Source organism: Heterocephalus glaber, unplaced genomic scaffold, assembly GCF_053883595.1.
Source record: "Heterocephalus glaber isolate CG9 unplaced genomic scaffold, H.glaber_assembly_v1.0 deba00001428, whole genome shotgun sequence".
Lineage (NCBI taxonomy): Eukaryota > Metazoa > Chordata > Mammalia > Rodentia > Bathyergidae > Heterocephalus > Heterocephalus glaber.
The window spans coordinates 352,835-371,891 of NW_028258293.1; the positions used below are offsets into that span (position 1 = coordinate 352,835).

At 54.0% G+C, this 19,057-nt stretch overlaps 1 protein-coding gene across 3 annotated transcripts in view; it reads right to left on the reverse strand.

Annotated features, from left to right (window-relative positions):
* Positions 1–4,188: 4,188 nt before the first annotated feature.
* Rnh1 (ribonuclease/angiogenin inhibitor 1) overlaps positions 4,189–19,057 on the reverse strand; it is a 31,797-nt gene continuing 16,928 nt past the window's right edge. The window contains exons 1-10 of one of the 3 annotated variants that reach the window (XM_004851723.4): positions 15,108–15,275; positions 9,303–9,407; positions 7,765–7,935; positions 7,366–7,536; positions 6,707–6,877; positions 6,458–6,628; positions 6,201–6,371; positions 5,801–5,971; positions 4,526–4,696; positions 4,189–4,441 (exon numbers count right to left, since the gene is read on the reverse strand). In XM_004851723.4, the coding sequence (XP_004851780.2) occupies positions 4,354–4,441; positions 4,526–4,696; positions 5,801–5,971; positions 6,201–6,371; positions 6,458–6,628; positions 6,707–6,877; positions 7,366–7,536; positions 7,765–7,935; positions 9,303–9,388 (1,371 nt within the window). In that variant the 5' untranslated portion in view covers positions 9,389–9,407; positions 15,108–15,275 and the 3' untranslated portion in view covers positions 4,189–4,353. Of the gene's footprint in view, positions 4,442–4,525; positions 4,697–5,800; positions 5,972–6,200; positions 6,372–6,457; positions 6,629–6,706; positions 6,878–7,365; positions 7,537–7,764; positions 7,936–9,302; positions 9,408–14,486; positions 14,824–15,107; positions 15,276–19,057 lie in introns of those variants that run through there. The other 2 variants (XM_004851724.4, XM_087211194.1) reach the window with 2 other exon arrangements.

Consider the following 19,057-nt stretch of genomic DNA (forward strand, 5'->3'; position numbering starts at 1 on the left):
CATGGTGAAACCCTGTCTCAAAAAACAAAGGGGGGGCCGGGGATTTAGCTCAGTGGTTTCGCAGCCTGTTGTGCAAGCTCAAGGACCCAAGTTTGATCCCTGGTACCAAAAAAACCCCAAAAAACACAGGGCCAGGGATTTAGCTCAGTGCTAACGCGCCTGCCTTGCAAGCACAAGGTCCTGAGTTTGATCCCCAGTCCAAAAAACAAAAAAAAATAGGCAAACATTTTTTTGCAAGTATAAACACGTGTACGAACAGTTGCATGGATTAACACTACAAAGCACACAAACCATAATCAAGACACAATGTAGGGCCAGGGATTTAGCTCAGTGGTTTCGCCACATGCCACGCAAACACAAGGACCCAAGTTCGATCCCCGGTACCAAGAAAAAAAAGACAATGTAAACTGGGCATGGCTGCACAGCTGTATTCACAGCTACTTGGGGGCTGAACCAGGAGGATTGAAAGTTTGAGCCTAGCCTGGGCAGTTTAGCAAGACTCAAAAATTTGGGGGTTATAGCTCAAGATTAAGCACTTGGCTAGCATAGGTGAGGCCCTGAATTCCATCCCCATTTTATAAAAAAAAAAAATTGAGATACTACTGGACAAGCAGTTGCCCAAAGAGCCCAAGATCTTAGGAACTTCTGTCTTTCACAAATGCAGATGTACAGAAAGGACATCTCTCCATCTCTCCATCTCTTCATGTACTAGGATAACATTTTCTTTTTTTTAAGTCAGTCTTGCTATGTATTTCAGGCTGGACCTGAACTCACTATGTAGCCCAGGCTGAGCTCAAAGTCATAGCACTCTGCCTCTACCTCCCAGGTGCTGGGATTGCAGGCATGCGCCACCATGTCCGGATACATTTTCTTTTCTTTTGAGGGTCGCACTGTAGTGCAGGCTGCTCCTGAACGTATATGTAGCCCAGGCTGGCCTTGAGCTTGCAGCAATCCTCCAGCCTCAGCCTCGTGAGAGTTGGGATTACAGTTGTGTGCCACTGTGCCCCGCTGTTACAATAACGCTTCCAGAATCAGGACTGTAATAATGCATTTTCATCAAATCAAATTTGCAAAGAATGCATAAACCAAATTAGAACTTTAAAAGTCTTCGTGATTTAGGGCTGGGGATCTAGCTCAGTGGTTCTGCCGCCTGCCTTGAAAGCGCAAGGTCCCGAAAAAAAGTCTACGTGATTTGTACCTCTGCTGGTTGTTTAGTGGGGAAACTGAGTCCAGTGTAGGAGAAAGTGCATTTCAGGGGTGGGTCGGGCGGTGTAGCGGCAGTCCATGGGGCTGCTCAGTCCTTCGCTGCATATGAAGCCTTGTTGAGCTGTTTTTCTTAGGGCAGGGCTGTCCTTGGAGAGAGGGTCACCTCCACTTTCTACATAGTGCTTTCTTTGAAATCACTCTCCGATCCGATTGCACAACCTGAGCATTCTCATCCAGAATTTCCCGACCTCTGAGCCACACTGTTGTCCTGGGCAAAGAAGAATTGTCCCACGGTGCGCTCAACACAGGCAGACTGGGCAGGTCAGTGTGGGCAGTGGGGCAGCAACGCTGTGTCTCTTCCCACTGAGCAAAGGTTCTTGGATTCTTTTTTTTTTTTTTTTTTTTTTTTGGTAACGGGGATCAAACTCAGGTCCTTGTGTTTGTGCAGCAGGCGGCAAAACCACCGAGCTAAATCCCTGGCCCCTTCTTGGATTCTTTTCAAACCAATAACTTCACTGTCTGCTTCAGGAAAATGCAGCTTTGAGTCAGTAAGAGCTAGAACTGCATCCCCTAAGAGGGTTGCCAATGTGGGTAAATGACGTGAGTTCAAAATTATTTTTAATTGACAAAAACCGTACATATTTATGGTAACCATGTAATATTCTGACATGTGTACATTGCGTAATGTTCAAACCAAGGCAGGCTCAGCTGTCTCTTTTCATGTCCCTGTGGTGAGCAGTCACACACCTGTCCTCTAGCTGGGAGCTGGGAGGACTGTCATCGTCCTACCACCCTGCCGTGCAGCAGCTCATCAGAAGTTGTCCCCCAACTACAGCTTAGTTATCTGCCAGACTCTACCCTGTGATCCCATGCTCCCAGTCTCTGGGAACCACCATGCCTCCCAACTTTGGGACCGGTTGTTCTAGGTTCCACAAGGGGCACCAGTTCATCCCCGAACGGTGAGCTCTAGTTCTGCCCATGTTGCTACGCGACAGGATTCTTTTTGTGACAATAACATTTCTTAGTGTGCGTTTGCCACTCTTGCTCCCCACTTGTCAGTTGATGGACAGTTCGCTTGTTCCCATTCCTTGGCTGTGAACACAGTGCAGATCTCTCTTCAACGTGATTTCGTTTCCTCTGGATACACACCCAGTATGGGATTGCTGGGTCGTGTGGTTACATCTGTTTATACTGTTTTCCCAAATGCCTGCAGTAATTTATATTCCCACCAGCAGTGTACAGGGCTTCCCTTTTCACCACACCCAGGCTTATGTGTTACCTTTTGTTTTTTGGGTAATGGTCGTTCTTGCTGCAGTGAGGTAACACCTGTTTTGAACTGCATTCCCAGTATAGTAGTGACACTGAACACACACACCTGTTTGCCATTTGGGGAGGGGGGTACCGGGGATTGAACTCAGGCCCTCACGCTTGCCAGGCAGGCACTGCCTCTGAGCTAAATCCCTGGCCCTTTTTAAAAAATATCTATTCTATTGTTTGCTCAGGGGTTTTTTAGGTGCCAGGAATCAAACTCAGGACCTTGTGCTTGCCATGCAAGTGCAGTGCCACTGAGCTACATCCCCAGCTGTTGAGGTTTTTTGAGTCCCTTCCATATCCTGGATTATAACCCCAGGTCATGTGCATAGCTTGCAAGTATTCCCCCATTCCCTAGTTCTATCTTCACTCTGTTTCCTTTACTGTACAGCTTTTTAGTGTGCTATAATCCCATCTGTCTATTTTTGCTTTTGTTTTTTGCGCTTTTGGGGTCATATCCAAAAAATTGTAGCACATTCCAGTGTCTTGAAGCATTTCTCCTGCTTTCTTCTAGCTGTTCCATGGCTTCTGGTCTTACATTCAAGGCCTTTAATCCATTTAGAGTTGATGTTTATAACCAGGGAGAGACAGGCATCTAATTTCACCTGCTTGCAACTATGAGATAATGTTTTCAAACTGAAGTCTTTGGGTTTGTTTTTGGTACCAGGGATCAAACTCAGGTCCTTGTGCTTGTGAGGCAAGCGAGGTGCCAGAGCTACATCCCCAGCCCAAACTGAAGTCTTCATAGTTGCCCTGTCACGTGGCCAGAGTTCTTAGATGGTGTCCAACCTCTATTCTTGCATCACCCTTTTTAAAATGTTATAATAAAAATATTTCAGAAAAAGTTAGCCAGGCGTGATGCTACAAACCTGTGATCCCAGTACTCAGGAGACTGTGGCAGGAGGATTGCCATGACTTTGAGGTCCGCCTGGACTGCACAGTGAGTCCAAGGCCAACCTGAACAACATAGCTAGGCCCTCTGTCTCAAAAACAAAGAAAAAAAACAATAAAGGAAATTTTGTTACTCCTATATATTAACTGTATTATGTATTTTCTGTGTCACCCAAGACAGTTCCTCTTCACTCAGTGTGGCCCTGGCAGGCCAGAAGTTTGGACACCCAGTCTGGAATTTTGCATTATAGCCTTCTCTCAGCCATTTTTCAGAGAATGCTTCTTTGGAGATTTCAGACTTTGGGATTTCAGCATTTGAGGTTTTATCTTTCGGGATTATGAATGTAGGGATTTCAGACTAAGGATTGTGATCTCTTGGAATTGTGTGTGTGCGTGCGACAGGTGGAACCCTGGGCCTTGCACATACTGAGCACGGGACCCACCACTGGGCAACCCCAGGCCCTCTTGGGTTACAGTGTGCGGAACTGTGTCCTTCGGGATTACACTGGGCACTGCCCAGAGTGGGCAGGACCCAGGTTTCCTGTCTAGAAACAGAAGTGGCAAAGGTGACAGGTTACCTAAGGACCTGTCTCGCCACCCCGGCCTATGGCAACCCCAGGAGCTTGCAGCCCTTGTGACGGGAGCCACATGTCCCATGGGGGACTTGAACTGGTCCTAGGCAGAGGACGTGGCGCTGTGAGCTGCTGCACTGCTGATCTGCTAAGCAGGAGGGCGCACACAGAGCTGCACAGGGACCACAAGGAAAGACAGAACCCTGCCTGCCAACAAAGCCCTTTAATAATTATAAAAAGAAGTAGATTGCAATATATCTCTACCCAGTCACTGCCAGGACATCCTTGGAGGAAGCCCCGGAGAGCTGGTCAGCGGTGTGGACCCGCCTCCATGTCCCAAGGACAGATTCTGGGTGCCTGCGGAAGGAGGACCTCAGGAGATGATCCTCAGGGTTGGCTTCTCCTCCTCCAGAGCCTGCAGCTGGTCATTCACCCCATCACTCAGGTAGACATCGAAGAGGCTGCAGGCAGGAGGGAATGGCCCTTTCCACACCTGCCAGCACCCTTGGTCCCCCACACTCGCCCCCAGTGCCTAAGCCACTCACAGCAGGCACTCCAGCACGCAGCCTGGCTGCCGGAGGCTCTCCACCAGCCGCAGGACACCTGGGTCCCCCAGGCCATTGTTGCTGAGATCCAGTTCCCGCAGGCTACAGCTGGCCAGCAGGACTGAGGCCAGGTTGCTGCAGCAGTTGTCACTCAAGTCGCAGTCCCCTATCCTGTGCAGGGAGCAGGCAGGAGTCAGGACAAGACCAGCAGATGGACTGCCCTGTGCTGCCACCACACCGTGGGATGGTAAAGCCCACACCTACGATGCCTACAGACTGAAATATGCCCGTGTGGCAAGTTAAAATCTCAGGGGGCCAGCTCTCCAGTCCAGCCTGTCTCCTTGTCCCTTCATAGTCCCTTCAAAGCCTGAGGCAGACATCCCAGCTAAAGAAAGGGAAGGAGTGAGCACACCCTCCCTTTGCTTCCCCACAACTAGAGTCTGTCTGGGCTAAAGCCAAGGGACAGTGCAGGCTTCGGAGGAAGGACGGTGGGCAGGCCCAAGGCAGCCCTGGCACTAGATGATGGTGTGGAGCCACACCCGCCTTGTCTCTTAAGATGGGGGTGGGAAGTGCAGGACCCCTCCTCGTGAGCAGTGTGGCCGGCCCATCTGCTCCTTTTCCTTCTGCCTCCAAGGGTCCCACAGCCTCAGCAGCCAGGACTGTGAGCCCTGGGCAGGAGACTGCAGGGGTGTGGCCCAGGCTGCCCAGCCCAACCCTTCCTGATGCCCAGGATGCCAGCACCAAGGAGAGCCACCCCCAGGAGGCACAGACTGGAAACAGGAGATAACAAATATTGAAGAGCAGGGCCCGGGATTGAGCTCAGTGGTTCCGGCACCTGCCGCGCAAACGCGTGGTCCCCAGTTCAATCCCCAGTACCAAAAAAACCCAAAAAAGTATAATCCTCAGGACCCAGACCCACAGCAAGGTGAAGCACACCCAGCCCCAGGACACAAGGCCTGATCTGTAAAGGCTGCCAGGGAACGAGCAGATATCAGGGACAACAGAGCCCTCTGGGAGCCAAAGATCAGCAGGAAAGACATGGCCAGGACCCCTGCATCTACTAAGTGGCCAGGGCAGCACAGGACACAGCGCTGCAGAAACTCCCTCTTGGAAATCTGCTGGGAAGTGCTCAGCAAAGTGGGTGGATCAGAAACCACAAGCCAAGGGTTCTGCTGGGGGATGGCGGGAGGGGCTCTGGCACCACCCCCAACCCCCAGTTGCCAGACTGGCCCTGCCAACCTCAAGGTCCAGGAGCTGGGCCCTGCACACACTCACCCAAGCACCCGGAGCACAGAGCCCGGCTGGCTGAGGCCCTGGCAGAGCTCCTGCACACCAGCGTCACCCAGCCTGTTCTCACCCAGCTGCAACTCCGTGAGAAACTTGTTCTGTGCCAGCAGTGCACGGAAGTGGGGGCAGCAGGTGGCTGTGAAGCTGCAGACCCGCACCCTGCAGGACAAACAAGCGGGGCCTGGCTGGCCTGGGCAGCAAATGCCCCTCCCCTGGGCCGAGTCTCCAGGACTCCCCCTCCTTCCCAGCCCACACCGGGCTCTGCCTCCTGCACCCACAGCTCCTCTTCCACACTGCATTGAGGTCTCCTTGGCATCCCGTGTCCTCTGCGTGGGTCCCGCTGTCCTGGCAAAGGGCCTGCCCTCCACCCTAGCCCCTTTGCCCTCACCACAGACACTCCAGCTGACAGCTGGGCTCCTGCAGGGCCTCACACAGCAGCCGGGCTCCCTCATCCCCCAGCTCGTTGAGCATCAGGCTGAGCGCCTTCAGGCTCTGCTTGGCCCTGAGGACCTGGCCCAGGTCCCTGCAGCCCTCAGCAGTGATGTCGCACTCCCAGAGCCTGCAGGACATTGATGTTCCCTGAGGAAGGCCCAAGACAAGACAGGAACATGACTGCCACCCACCCCCGTCAGGGTGCTGACTCACCACAGCTTCCTGAGCCTGCAGCTGGTGTGCAGCAGCCCTGGGCACAGTGCTGCGATGCCTGCGTCGCCCAGCCTGTTGCCACCCAGGTCCAGCTCCTGCAGGGAGGGCTTGGCAGCTACAACATCACATAGATCCTTGCAGTTGGCTGATGTGACACCGCAGTTATCTAGTCTGGGGACAGAGGCCGTATCTGAGGGGCACCCAGAACCCCCCAGCTCCACCCCTCCATCCCTGAGGCCCAGCGCCTACCTGAGCGTCTCTAGCAGACAGGTGGACTCCTTTAGGCCCCCACACAGCATGCGGATGCCAGCCTCCTGGATGCAATTGTTGCTCACCACCAGCTCCTTGAAGTTGGGTTTGGCCCTCAGCATGGCAGCCAGAGGCTCACAACTGGCAGCCGAGAGGTTGCAGGACTCCAGCCTAGGGGTGGGCAGGGTCTCAGGCCACCCCATGGGCCCCATGGAGTCAGGGAGGTGCAAGGGCTGCCGCTGTCTCCTCATCCAACCCTCTGAAACTTCCCACCTCCAACCTGAGGCCAGGACCTCAGGTCAGGACCGGGAGTGCCCAGAGCCTCCGGACATGCTGGGCATTCCTTCGGGAAACACCCTGAGAGTCCAGCTCACAGGCTGGGACTCTCCCAGACCCAGCAGAAAGGAACTGGCCCGTGGGCAGGCCCTCGGCACTGCGCTGTGTCATCCTGGTGACCCCTGACTCACACTAGGCGTAGCTGTTCGCATGTCATGTCTGGCCAGCTACCAACCCCTTGCCAAGGGAACACCCAGAACCCTGGGGCAGGACACCAAAAGGCCCCTGGGACTCCACTGCCCCTCACAGCTCTGGTGGCCACCGTCCCGAGGCTGTGCATGTGCCCAGCTTGGGGCCAGAACCCCCTTGAGACATAGACCCACTCCAGCTTCTCCAGGCAGCTCTGGGGGTCCAGGAGTCCCTCAGAGAGCAGCCGCAGGCCTGGGTCCCCCAGGGGGTTGTCGCTGAGGTGCAGCTCCCGAAGGGTGGGAGTACAGCGCAGCACACTGGCCAGGACACGGCAGCCAGTCTCCGTCAGGCCACAGTTCTGCAAGCTGGAGAACAAGGGCTTTAGTGGCCCCCACACCCACCAGAGCCCCAAGAAGTGCCCTGCAGAAGATGCTGCCCCCACTCCTGACAGCACCCCGTGTCTGCAGGGTGAGGGAGAAGGGGCACAGGGGCCACCTTACCTGTGTGCCTCTGGCTGGAGCAAGGGGTGCCTGCAGCCGCCACCCACACCCTGCAGTGCCCTGCTGCCCCCAGCAGGCTGCACCAGGCCTCACCTGAGACTCTGGACCTTGCACGTGGGGCTCTGCAGGCCCTGCAGCACCAGGCACACACCGGCGTCCCCCAGCGCGTTGGTGCGCAAGCTGAGCTCTGCCAGGGCTGAGTTGGCCCGCAGAGCGGAGCCGATGTCCTTGCACCTCCCCTCCGTGAGACCACAGTCCTCCAGCCTGGGGACAGACCCTCGGGGTCAGCGGGACAGCACTGGTCTCAGTCCCAGTGACCTCACACCTCAGGCTGGGACCCATCAGCAGGCCAGCAGCTCAAAGGGGGATCTCTAATGACGACTCTTAAAGTGCAACACAGAAGAAGGCAGGGATGGACACGTGTGGGCTTGTCGTGCTCCCTGAGGCTTTCGTGGAGCACACAGCATGACAGCTCCTGTGTGTCTGTAGGAGGGGCAAACCTGAGCGAGGTGAGGACCACAAGGCCGCGCTCAGAGTGACAGCAGAGGCGCCCCGGGCTCGTGAGCACCTGGGGCCAGAGCAGGTCCTGACTCCATCCCTAGCTGGAGCTCCACAGGGACAGACAGGGGAACCTGGTGCCTCACCCTGCCACTGGCCCCGGGGACCAGGCTGCCTGTCACCAGGGCAGGCTGCACACTTGCCCTGCCCCTGCTGTCTGCCTCCAGGCCACTCTGCCTGAGCTGGCAATGGTTCTTCCATATGTGCAAATCTGCGCATACACTTAGACACACACGCACCTATAAACAGGTGCATGCACAGGCACACAGACATGCGGGTCACACATGCACACATACATGCAAAACTCTCGTGCATATATACAAAAGCATGTATACACAGTGCACATACTGAAACATGCATATATGTACACGCACACATATAAACCCAGGTGCACATATACACATGGGTGCATATAAATACATGTGTGCATGTACATATAATTGTACATGTGCATATACATATATAAATGTGTGCACTTAACATGTGTAACCTGCATGTACATATACATGCATGCACAAACATGCGTGAACACATAAATACAGGTGCACATGAATGCACAGACATGACCATGTAGATTTTATATATGAATAGGTACGCACAGGCATACATGCATATATATATACGCATGCACATAAACACAAACACACATGGATCTACAGATGTGCTCATATGAGCACATGCACATATATACACCTACACAGACACACACACACACACTTAATGTGATTTTGCAGTGTCAGGGATGGAACCCAAAGCCATGTGCATGCTCGTCAAGTGCTCTGCCCCTGAACTACATCCCCAGTAGTTTTTATGTTTTCTGAGATGGTCTCGCTATGTAATTCAGGCTGGCCTCAAACTCAACGATGATCCTCCTGCCTCAGCCTCCCAAGTGCTAGGATTACTGATGTGCACCACCATGCCTGGCTCCAGTGGTTTTTAAATTTTTTAAGGGTTGAAAAACAACCCATAAGAATAACATTTCACACCATGTGCCATGAACACTGAGTTTCTGCAGCTCAGTGAGCCCCCTCTGATCTGCGCCCAACCCCTCATGATGACTGAGCTGCCCGTACCTGACCACTTGGTGCTGCTGGATCAGGGGCAGAAGCTCTGTCCACCTGGCATCACTCAGCTGCTCGCAGCGGATGTCAAGACTCATGGTGGGTACACGGTGTCGTCTGGGCAGGAGGCAGAGGGAACAGAGCTCTTAGCAAACTCACAGCTCTGCGGGCCACATATTCGGGCCCCACACAGGACAAGGGGCACTGTCTGGGAGGGCCCAGCCTCTCCTTGCAAGGAAGGGCCTGTTCTGCCTCCTTTCTTGAGCCCAGCCACTTGGTCTCCAGGAGCAGATGAGGGGTGCTGCACCCACGGGCTCCACTGCAGGCAGCAAAGCTTGGGCGACACAGCTGTGGGGTACAGAGGCCCCCAGCCACAGTGGCACCTCCTGTCCAAGAGAGGGCAGGACACCAGGTCTGGCCTGGGGAGTCCCTGCCTCTTGTCTCCTTGAGCAAGGATTGGGGTATAGGTGGCCTGGGGTCACCAACAAGAGGTCCAGGCTGGATGTGAAAGCCATTGCTGTCCACCCACCCCATCCTGTGCTGAGCACAGGCTAGGCTGGCAGGCAGGATCAAGCCCACTCTGCCAAGCCCCCAAAAGCCAAGACCCTTGGAAACCTCCTCACCTAACTCCTCTTGTATCTGTGCTCTCCCTGTCCTCCCAGAGTTGGGATACCCAGGCCCAGTCCAAGGACATGGCAGGCTGTCAGCCAGGCTGGGAACAACAAGCCTTGTGCTAGCCAGGGCGGGACAGGCACAGAGCCTGAATAAGCAAGGCAGCCACTACTATGGACAGTGGCTGCTGAGGCCCTTCGACCAGGAGCACAGCACACACTTGCCCTGGGGAGAAAGGGAAGTCGTGTCTGGGGGACAGATACCCACACACGGCCCCACACATTTCCTAAGCATCTGCCAGGCAGGCCAGCTGGAGTAGGCATGGCCAGCTTGGAAGGCTGGAAGGCACCCTGGAAGAAGTGTCCATGCCGTTAGCTCTGGGTCAGGTGGCAGCTGGGTGCCTTCCAAGAGCCACAGAAAGCCCAGCACATTTCTCTCCCACCAGTGAGAGGCTGGCTGACAGAGCTCCACACAGGTTGTGTGACAGGCCAGCACCTCTCTGGGAGGCTCCTGAGCACCGCCACTCCTGTTGGTGGCCAGCCTGGCCGGCACAGCCTTGCTGAAGGGGCCTCCTTCCCAGGTCTGGTTCGGGGCCCCCAGCAGGGCCAAGGCCCCTTTGTGCCAAGCAGGAGGACAGGACAGATGCACGTTCACGTGTCCAGGGGAAACTGAAGCAAGGGCAGAGTAACTCGTGGTGGTCACAGCGCCACCTCATGGAGGAAGGAACCACGACTCATGCCTGCCCCTGGACAGGTAGTGAGCAAAAACAGCCCTGCCTGATTGGCCTGGGGCCAGGCATGTCACCTACACCTGCAAGTCATCTCCAGAGGCACTGGGCTGCCCGAGGAGCCACCTGAGGACCTCCAGCTGCAGCACATGCCCTCCCCAGCATAGGCTGCACCCAAAGGGGACACCCTGGTGCCGTCCCCCTGGGGCTCAGGGCTCAGGGCTCAGGTTGGCCAGCTCTCCTGCACTGCAGATCACAGGGTGGGGATAAGTGTGAGGAACGGACATGACAGCTGAGTCCCACTGTATCCCCTGGGAACATCGGGGTGCTCCTCAGCCTCTGTGACGCACTGATATTTTGGAAATCCCATGAAAACCTGTACTGATCCCCAAAACACATGCATCCACCTTCCTCTATGCTCAGGAGGCCCCACAGGCCGGGCCAGCCCGGGGCAGAAGGAGCCTTCCCAGGCTGAGGACAGGCTGCTGGTGATCCACCGGGGAGGTATGTGCCCACCAGCCCACAACTGCGGGGCTCAAGGGAGGGCCGGACAGGGGCAGCTGGGCCACCTCAGATCCTTGGAGGGAACAGGGTGGCACGGGGTCACCCTGAAAATAAGCCATGCACAGGGGCTCCTGGAGCCCCACCTCCAGCCCTTTGCAGGTCCTTGGAACCTGCTGGTCTGGACACTTCACCACGTATTAAAGGGACCTGAGAAAAACAGGCCGGGCCAGCCCGGCAACCTTGGCCATTACCAGCTGCTCATGTGACACCCGCCAACCAAGGCCCAAGCCACTGCTGCCCTTTCCACCTGGGTGGGGCCTCCAGAGAAGGCAGGGCCCAGCTGCCGCCAGCCGTCAGTCTCACTTTGCCTGCTGGAGGCCCTCCCGCCTCTGCCCCTGCCACCCTGGGCCAGACTCCCGGAATTCCCCAGAACACAAGTAACAAGACAAACCCCAGGCACCCTTCTGCTGCCAGACCAAAGCCATGGAAACGACTCTGAAGTACTTGCTGGCTCCTTCAGAACAGGTAGAGCCATGAGGCTGCTCGGAGAGCAAACCTGGCTGGTGTGAAGCAGCACGTATCTGCTCCTGCCCGTCCAGGGGAACATTCACACATGGGCTCAGGACAAGGTTCTCAATGTGTTTGCACAACACTCTGTAAATATCCAAACCCAAACACAGTCTAAATGTCTATCAGTGAGGAAATGGCTAAATGATTTCCAACGCACTGTGACTGGCAGGGGGAGAGCAGCAGGAGGACACCATTGAGTTTCTTAAACTTCAAAACAAGCTTGCAGGGGCATAAAGAGCCTGGAAAGAGGTCACCTCCTCGGGACCCAGCCCTCTCCTCGTGCACATTCGGCAGCACGTACACGCACCCTCCAGCCACTCACTGAGCACCCACTGTGTGTTGAGCAGAGCCCTAGCTAGGCCTCAGCCTCACAGTTTAAACAAGGTGCAACCAGCATGCACAGCTCAATTAGACAGAGAGACAGCCAGAGAGGGGTCAGACCCCCGACCCAGTGACACCAAGGCTGTGGCTGCAGGCGCATCTGAAGGGGGCCAGCAAGGTGGAGCCACAAAGGCCAGGGCTGTTTATCTCTGCTCCCCAGCTCAAGACCCTACTGTAGTTAGCACCGCCTGGTCCAGTGGGCCCAGGTGGGCACCAGACACATAGGTGGTGACCAGGACACCCTGATCCACATGCTTGTCCCTTTCTAGGAATGTCTTTGCTCTGGCGCAAGTTACGAGATCAGCTAAAGTCAGTGATGCTCGCCATGTCCTCTTGCTGCATGCCCCGCTTCCCTGTCAGATCAATGCTAGCTAAGCGGCTATACTTGTGATCCTACAAGTTGAGTGTGGTTTCACCCATAGCTACTCATGTTGTTCCCAGATTGTGATTTTGCTGCATAAAATATCCTTGAATAAAGAACCTCAGCTGCAACCCAATTTCAGGAACCCTCCAGTCTCTCAGGAGCTTTCTCTCAGTAAACCTTTCCTGCTCTTAACCTCCTTTGCCCTCAAAATCCCTTCCTGGGTTTGGGCCGGGGATTTAGCTCAGTGGTTCCACCGCCTGCTGTGCAAGCACAAAGACCTGAGTTCGATCCCCAGCATGAAAAAAAAAAAAAAAAATCCCTTCCTGGGTACTGGGAAAACACAGACTTGGCACATCTGACATCTAACTTTTCCTGTCACAGGAGGACTCCTGTGTACTGGCATGAAAGAGAAGAGAGCAGAAGGTGAGCCTAGGCCTGGGCGCAGTCAGCCCTGCAGGGAAACAGGCAGGCAGGGAGCTGATGTCAAAGAGTTCCAATGAGGGCTGGGGATTTAGCTCAGTGGCACTGCACCTGCCTTGCAAGCGCAAGGTCCTGAGTTCGATCCCCAGTACCAAAAAAAAAAAAAGAGTTCCAATGGTCACTGCAGGCCTCACCTAATTTCATGACTGTGGGGACAGCACAGTGGAGAAGGGGACTTAGGAGTCAGGCGACAGGAAGAGTGAACCAGTTCTTTTGGGTTTTAAGGTGTAAGGCTACTCCACTTAGGGGAAAGTTTTTTTGGCCAGACCACCCCTTGCTCATTGCCCTGGTTTGCTGGGTGCCTCCAGATGGGGTAGGGTTCACCAACATGGGGTCGGGTTCACCAACATGGGGTTCTGGGTGCCTGGCTAGGCAGGTGGCTGGGCAGAGGGCACACGCACAGAAAAATCCCTAGGAGCCCACCCCATCCACCCTTGAGTGTGCACGGCCAGCCCCCTGCAGCTGCTCCAGACAAACTGTGAAGAGAGTGCCTCCCTGTCCCTTGGTGCAGGAGAAAACGAGGTGCTGTGGGTTTCCGCCCGAGGCGAGGCAGCCTGAGGAGGGGTAAGAACAGAGGGAAGGGGAGTGAATGCACAGCGAAGATCAGTCTCTGATCAGTCTCTGGGTGTCCTGAGCTCCCCCAGCTCTCGGTGAATGCTGACAAGGGGTGATGGCCCTGAGTTGTCTAGGTGGACTCAGCATCATTATGAGGGTACTCACAAGAAGACACCACCACAGGGGCGGGGATTTAGCTCAGTGGTTCTGGTGCCTGCCGCGCAAGCACCAAGTCCCGAGTTCGATCCCCGGTACCAAAAAAAAAAAAAAAAAAGAAGATACCACCAGGCCTGGTGCTGCACACCGGCAATCCCAGCACTTGAGAGGCTGAAACAGGAGGATGGCCATGGCCAGCCTGGGCTACATACTGAGTTAAAGGTCAGCATGAACTACAGAGACCCTGTTCCCAAAACAAACAAAAAATAAGACGCTGTAAAAAGCAGAAGCTGCTTCTCCTCTGAAGCCTCCAGAAGGAACCAGCCCCAACCAACCCTTTTTTTCTTTTTTGTACTGAAGATCAGACTCAGGATCTTGCACTTTTGAGGCAGGCGCGGTGCCACTGAGCTAAATCCCCAGCCCAGCAACACCTTCATTTTAACCCAAGACTTATCTGGACTTTGGTGAGAAGCGTAAGACAGCGAATCTGTGGGAATTTTGTTATAGCAACCAGTAACCTAACAAGTAAACTTGTCACTGCTGTTCTAATAACCTTTATTTAATAGAGAGTGTGTCATTTTCAATGGCCACACCGATTCAATGGACTCAACCTGTCTCTGCAAGAGGACTTTTAAATTACTTTCTGAGTTTTCAGTGTCTCCACTACCCTCGAAGGGCGCTTGCCTAATTCTAAGTCCCTCTTAGACACTACCAAACTGACCCTGAACTGCGGCAGAGACACAGCAGCCATCCTCGACCCCGCGAGGCGCCCTAGCTGCGTGCACAGCAACAACCCTAAACAGCCTGGAGCCCCTGGCTCCATTTCAGCCAACCCTCGGGCACACACCTCCAGGTCTCCAGGGTCCCCGCGAAAGGCAGCCTCCCCACCCCGTCGCGGCGGCATCCCGGGCCCCGGCCACGTCGCGCCGTCCACTGAGCGCTCCTCCACCTCGGATCGCGCAGCACTGAGGCCCACCCCTGTTCCCCAGCAGCCTGGAGGGGGATCCAGTGTATTGCTCTCTGCCGGGAATGCTCATCCTGGTGTCGTTTGCGGGGAGTCAAGGGTTGCTTTTCTCCGGGAGAGGTGTTTTGTTGGCCCGGGCCTGGGGCTGCTGACTAGACATCAGCGGTAGAAGGGTGGAGGCGCCTCAAGCGGACTAAGCCACGCACGCGCAAGCATCCACCGCGCAGGCGCGGATCTGCCACCACCGCCACCCGGACTCCCAGCGTGCCTCGCGGGGCGCAGTCGCGGTGACGTCGTCGGGGCGCACCCAATGGCACTGGGCAGCGCCGTCGCCTCTGCGGCCTGGGGGCCGCCCCGGGAGTGCGAGTCTCGCCCTGAAGCAAAATCCGCAGAAGCGTCGGAGCGCATCCAAAGGATGCTGCCCCGAGGCCAGAGGCAGTAAAGGATGCCCGAGCCAGTGGGACATCTGTCTGGACACGGGCCGGCGCAGCGCAGGGGACCTACCTCGGGGCGACCAGGGGCTGTCACAGGCCCGGAGACCGGGAACAAGACGGCCGACTGCGTACTGGAGCGAGCGGACTGCCGAAAGGGGCGAGCTCTCCCGAGGCCTGCGTCAGGAGCGGGGCGCGGGGCGCGGTCGAGGGGCGTGGCCTCGCCTCGGGGGCGGGGCCTACAGAGGTCCTCCCTCCTCCAGGCCAGCAGCGGGGCGTGGCCACGTCAGGCCGGTGGGCGTGGCCTCGCTGTCGGGGCGGGGCCGGCCTGGAGTCGGGGGTGAGGGTCCCGGCCTAGCCCTGGCTGGCCTGGGTCCCAAAGGCCTGGCTTCTGCGCCGTTCTGGAACGAAATCAGCGCCACGCGGGCTAGAGAAGCCAAGCCGAAGCTGCAGAGCCGTGCCGCCCGCGGTGCTCAGCGGCGCCGAAGTGCTCTGGGCTCGTCGCTGGACCCCCACGGATGCCCCTCTCCTGTCCGCCACAAAAAATGTTTTCGGAAAAGCTGGCAGAATGGTCTAGTTTCATGTCATCGTTCTATACCACAGTGGCCTACACTAGTCTGTTGCAATTTTCTTAAGGTGAGGGGGGGAATTTTTTACTGAGACTTCATGAATCAGCAGCTGTTTTTCTCCTCGGAAATACGGTGTCCTTGCTCCCCAGTTACTGCACCTAGCCCCTGTGTTTTTAAGAGTAGGGTCCAAAGGGAGGGAGTACACCCTCCTCCTCCTCAGCAAGGGGAACCGGAAAAGAGATGTGCCTCCACCTTTAGCGCCTAACAGGCCAAGAGCCCAGGCCTGAGAACAGCACGCACACACCCCATCTCTCGTCCCCGTGAGCGTTTCCGTCCTATTTCGAGTTCGCTGAAGCACACCTGCCTTTCATTTTTGTTTTGTTTTGTGGTACAAGGCTCAGCACCTGGACCTCGAGCACGCTGGGGAAGCCACACCCGCCCACTCATTTTTATCGATCCCAGAGGTGGCCACACTTACCAACTTGTGGTAGGTGCTAATGACTGATTCTTAGTCTCCATGATCCAGACCCATGGGGGACTCTTGAGAGGCTAAGTCTCCAGCCCGTTCTCTTCCCACGTGCCCCTCCCTCATGCCTGAAATGGACCCTTTGGGGATTTTTTTTTTTTTTTGTAGGGGGGATCGAACTCAAGACCTCGGGCTTGCAAGGCAGGCGGCAGCTCCACTAAGCTAAATCCCCGGGATTTGGGGGGGGGGGGGGTTTCCTCTGTCTTCCATTCCTGTTACCATGTTCTAAAATGGGGGACTCTTAGTAACAGGAAAAAGTGAGGGGCTGAGGAATTTATCAGGCCATTCAAGAAAGGCAGACCAGGCAGGTGTGTGGGAAGAGATCTTGCCCCAGGTTGCCTTGCATAGAGCTCCTGATCCTGTCTTGCCTTTTTTGTTTTGTTTTGTTTTGTTCTGGAACTGGGGATTAAACCCAGGGCCTTTGCATTGAGCTACCTCCCCACCCCTTTTTTATTTTGAGACAGGGTCTTAAGTTACTTAAGTTTCCCAGGCTGGGCTCCAACTTGTGACTCTCCTGCTCCAGCACCCCAGAGTGCTGGGGTTATAGGTGTGCACCGCCACGTGCTCGCTTCGGTAGCATATGTACTAAAACAGGTGTGCGCCGCCTTGCCTGGCTCTCGTCCGGCTTTTGTAAGTACATTCCTTCTGGGGCTGGGGATGCGGCTCAGTGGTTCCACTGCCTGCCTCGGAAGCACAAGGTCCAGAGCTCAATCCCTGGTACTGTTGTGTCCAGATTGTGAAGTCCCAGAGACCACCAGGAGGCCGTTTCTGATGTAAGCACACAAGGGTCGTTTATTCAAGCTTAAGCAGGGACTCTCAACTGTCACCGACACAGCGGATCGAGATTGAGAGCCCTGAGTCCCTAACTAGCAGGGTTTTTATTGAGAATATAACAAGCTTTGGTTATTAGTAGCCAGGTGATTGGTTAATACTCAATACATATGAAGTGTAGGGTTTTGGTTGGCTAGGCTTTGGGGGTCGAAGGGGATTACGTATTGGTTTTTGTGAGGGAGAAAAGGGGCAAAGATTAACGGCCGGTTGTTACATACTGATCGTTAGCAGACCCACTAACTAATGGCCGCATCTATCTTGTGTGGACAGTCAGCTCATTAACTGCTTATCCTACAGGTAGTGTGCCTGGAACGCTCTCTCCCCGGGTACACAGGTGGTTGGGTAATAAACTCAGGAATTTCAAGTGGTGAATTCCTAGTTTAAGCACAAATTTGAGAGAACAAAGGAGACGGCTCCAAAATGGAGTCATTTTGGTCCCACAGTACCAAAACAATATATATATATATATATATATATATCCTTTTGTTTTAAAAATATATTTATTAGTGCCTATTAATTTTATAAAACAAAAGTTTTCAAAGGAACCCTTCTCCACTGCTGGTGGGAGTGTAGACTGGTGTAACCACTGTTGAAATCAGTGTGGAGATTTCTCAAAAAACTAAAACTAGAGGTTCCACTTGACCCAGCTATTCCCCTGAAAGAATTAAAAGCTTCATGGCACAGTGATATATGCACACCCATGTTTATAGTGGCATAGTTTATAATAGCTAAATCTTGGACACAACCCAAATGCCCACCAACTGACAAATGGATAAAGATGTGATTTTTTTACACAGGAGAGTACTACTCTGCCATAAGGAAGGATAAGCTTGAGACATTTCTAGCTAAATGGATGCACCTTGAGAACATACACTGCTGTGTGTGTGTGTGTGTGTGTGTGTGTGTACAGGGGATCGAACCTGGGACCTTACGTTTGCAAGGCAGGCGGCAGCACCACTGAGCTAAATCCCTGGCCCAAGAACATACTCTTAAGTGAAATAAATCAGACACACGTGTTTAAACACCACATTGTTTCTCTGTTGTGAGAGACCAGAAGTGTCTGATAGATATTGGGAAATGGGGAAAAAAATACTCAAATGAGAAGGGGAACAAGGGAGGGTGAAGAGGACAGCAAAGAAAGGACAAGAAAAAATGGAAACAGCTTTAGTAAACAAGGTGGGGAAGAGGGGTTGAAGGGAGGGAGGGGAATGGGAAATGAAGCAAGATTCAACATGTAGGTACAAATTCCCTGTGATGAGTGTTATCAGTATGTATATCTAAAATGTACCAGTGGGAGCAGGGATGTAGCTCAGCACCACTGCACCTGCCTGGCAAGTGCAAGGTCCTGAGTTTGATCGCTGGTATCAAAAAAATATATATATATACCGATTTAAAAAGGTAAAATAATAGGCCTTAATGATATTTTCACATGTATATAACATTTTTATCCATATAACATATCAGATTCATCCTTCCAATTACTCTCACATCTCTCCCCCAAACTTATTCCCTCCATGAACCCAGGGCCTTCACAATGAGCTACATCAACACTGGGCTGGGGATTTAGCTCAGTGGTTCTGGCGCCTGCCTCAAAAGCGCAAGATCCCGAGTTCAATCCCCTGTACCAAAAAAAAAAAAAAACATACATCAACACTTTTTTTGTACTTGGGATCGAACTCAGGACCTTGCGCTTGCAAGGCAAGCACGGTGCCACTGAGCTAAATCCCCACCCCAACACTTTTTATTTTTTATTTTGAGAGAGTCTCACCAAGTTATACATACTGGACTGGAACTTGCAGTCCTCCTACCTCAGCCTCCCAGAATTCTGGGGTTACAGCCATGTGCCACCATGCAGTTCCTCTTTTCTAATAATAAGTTTCCCTTCTACTTTCATGCCATTTAAAAAATATATCCCACATGTTGGAAAAGATGTGATACTTGTCTTTCCGGATCTTATTTTATTCAACATGATGATCTCCAGTTCCATCCATTTTCCTGCAAATAACACAACCTCCTACTTTTTTAAAGCTGAATAATGCCCCATTGTGTATATATACCACATTTTCTGTGGCTGGGCACCTAGGCTGGTTCCATTTC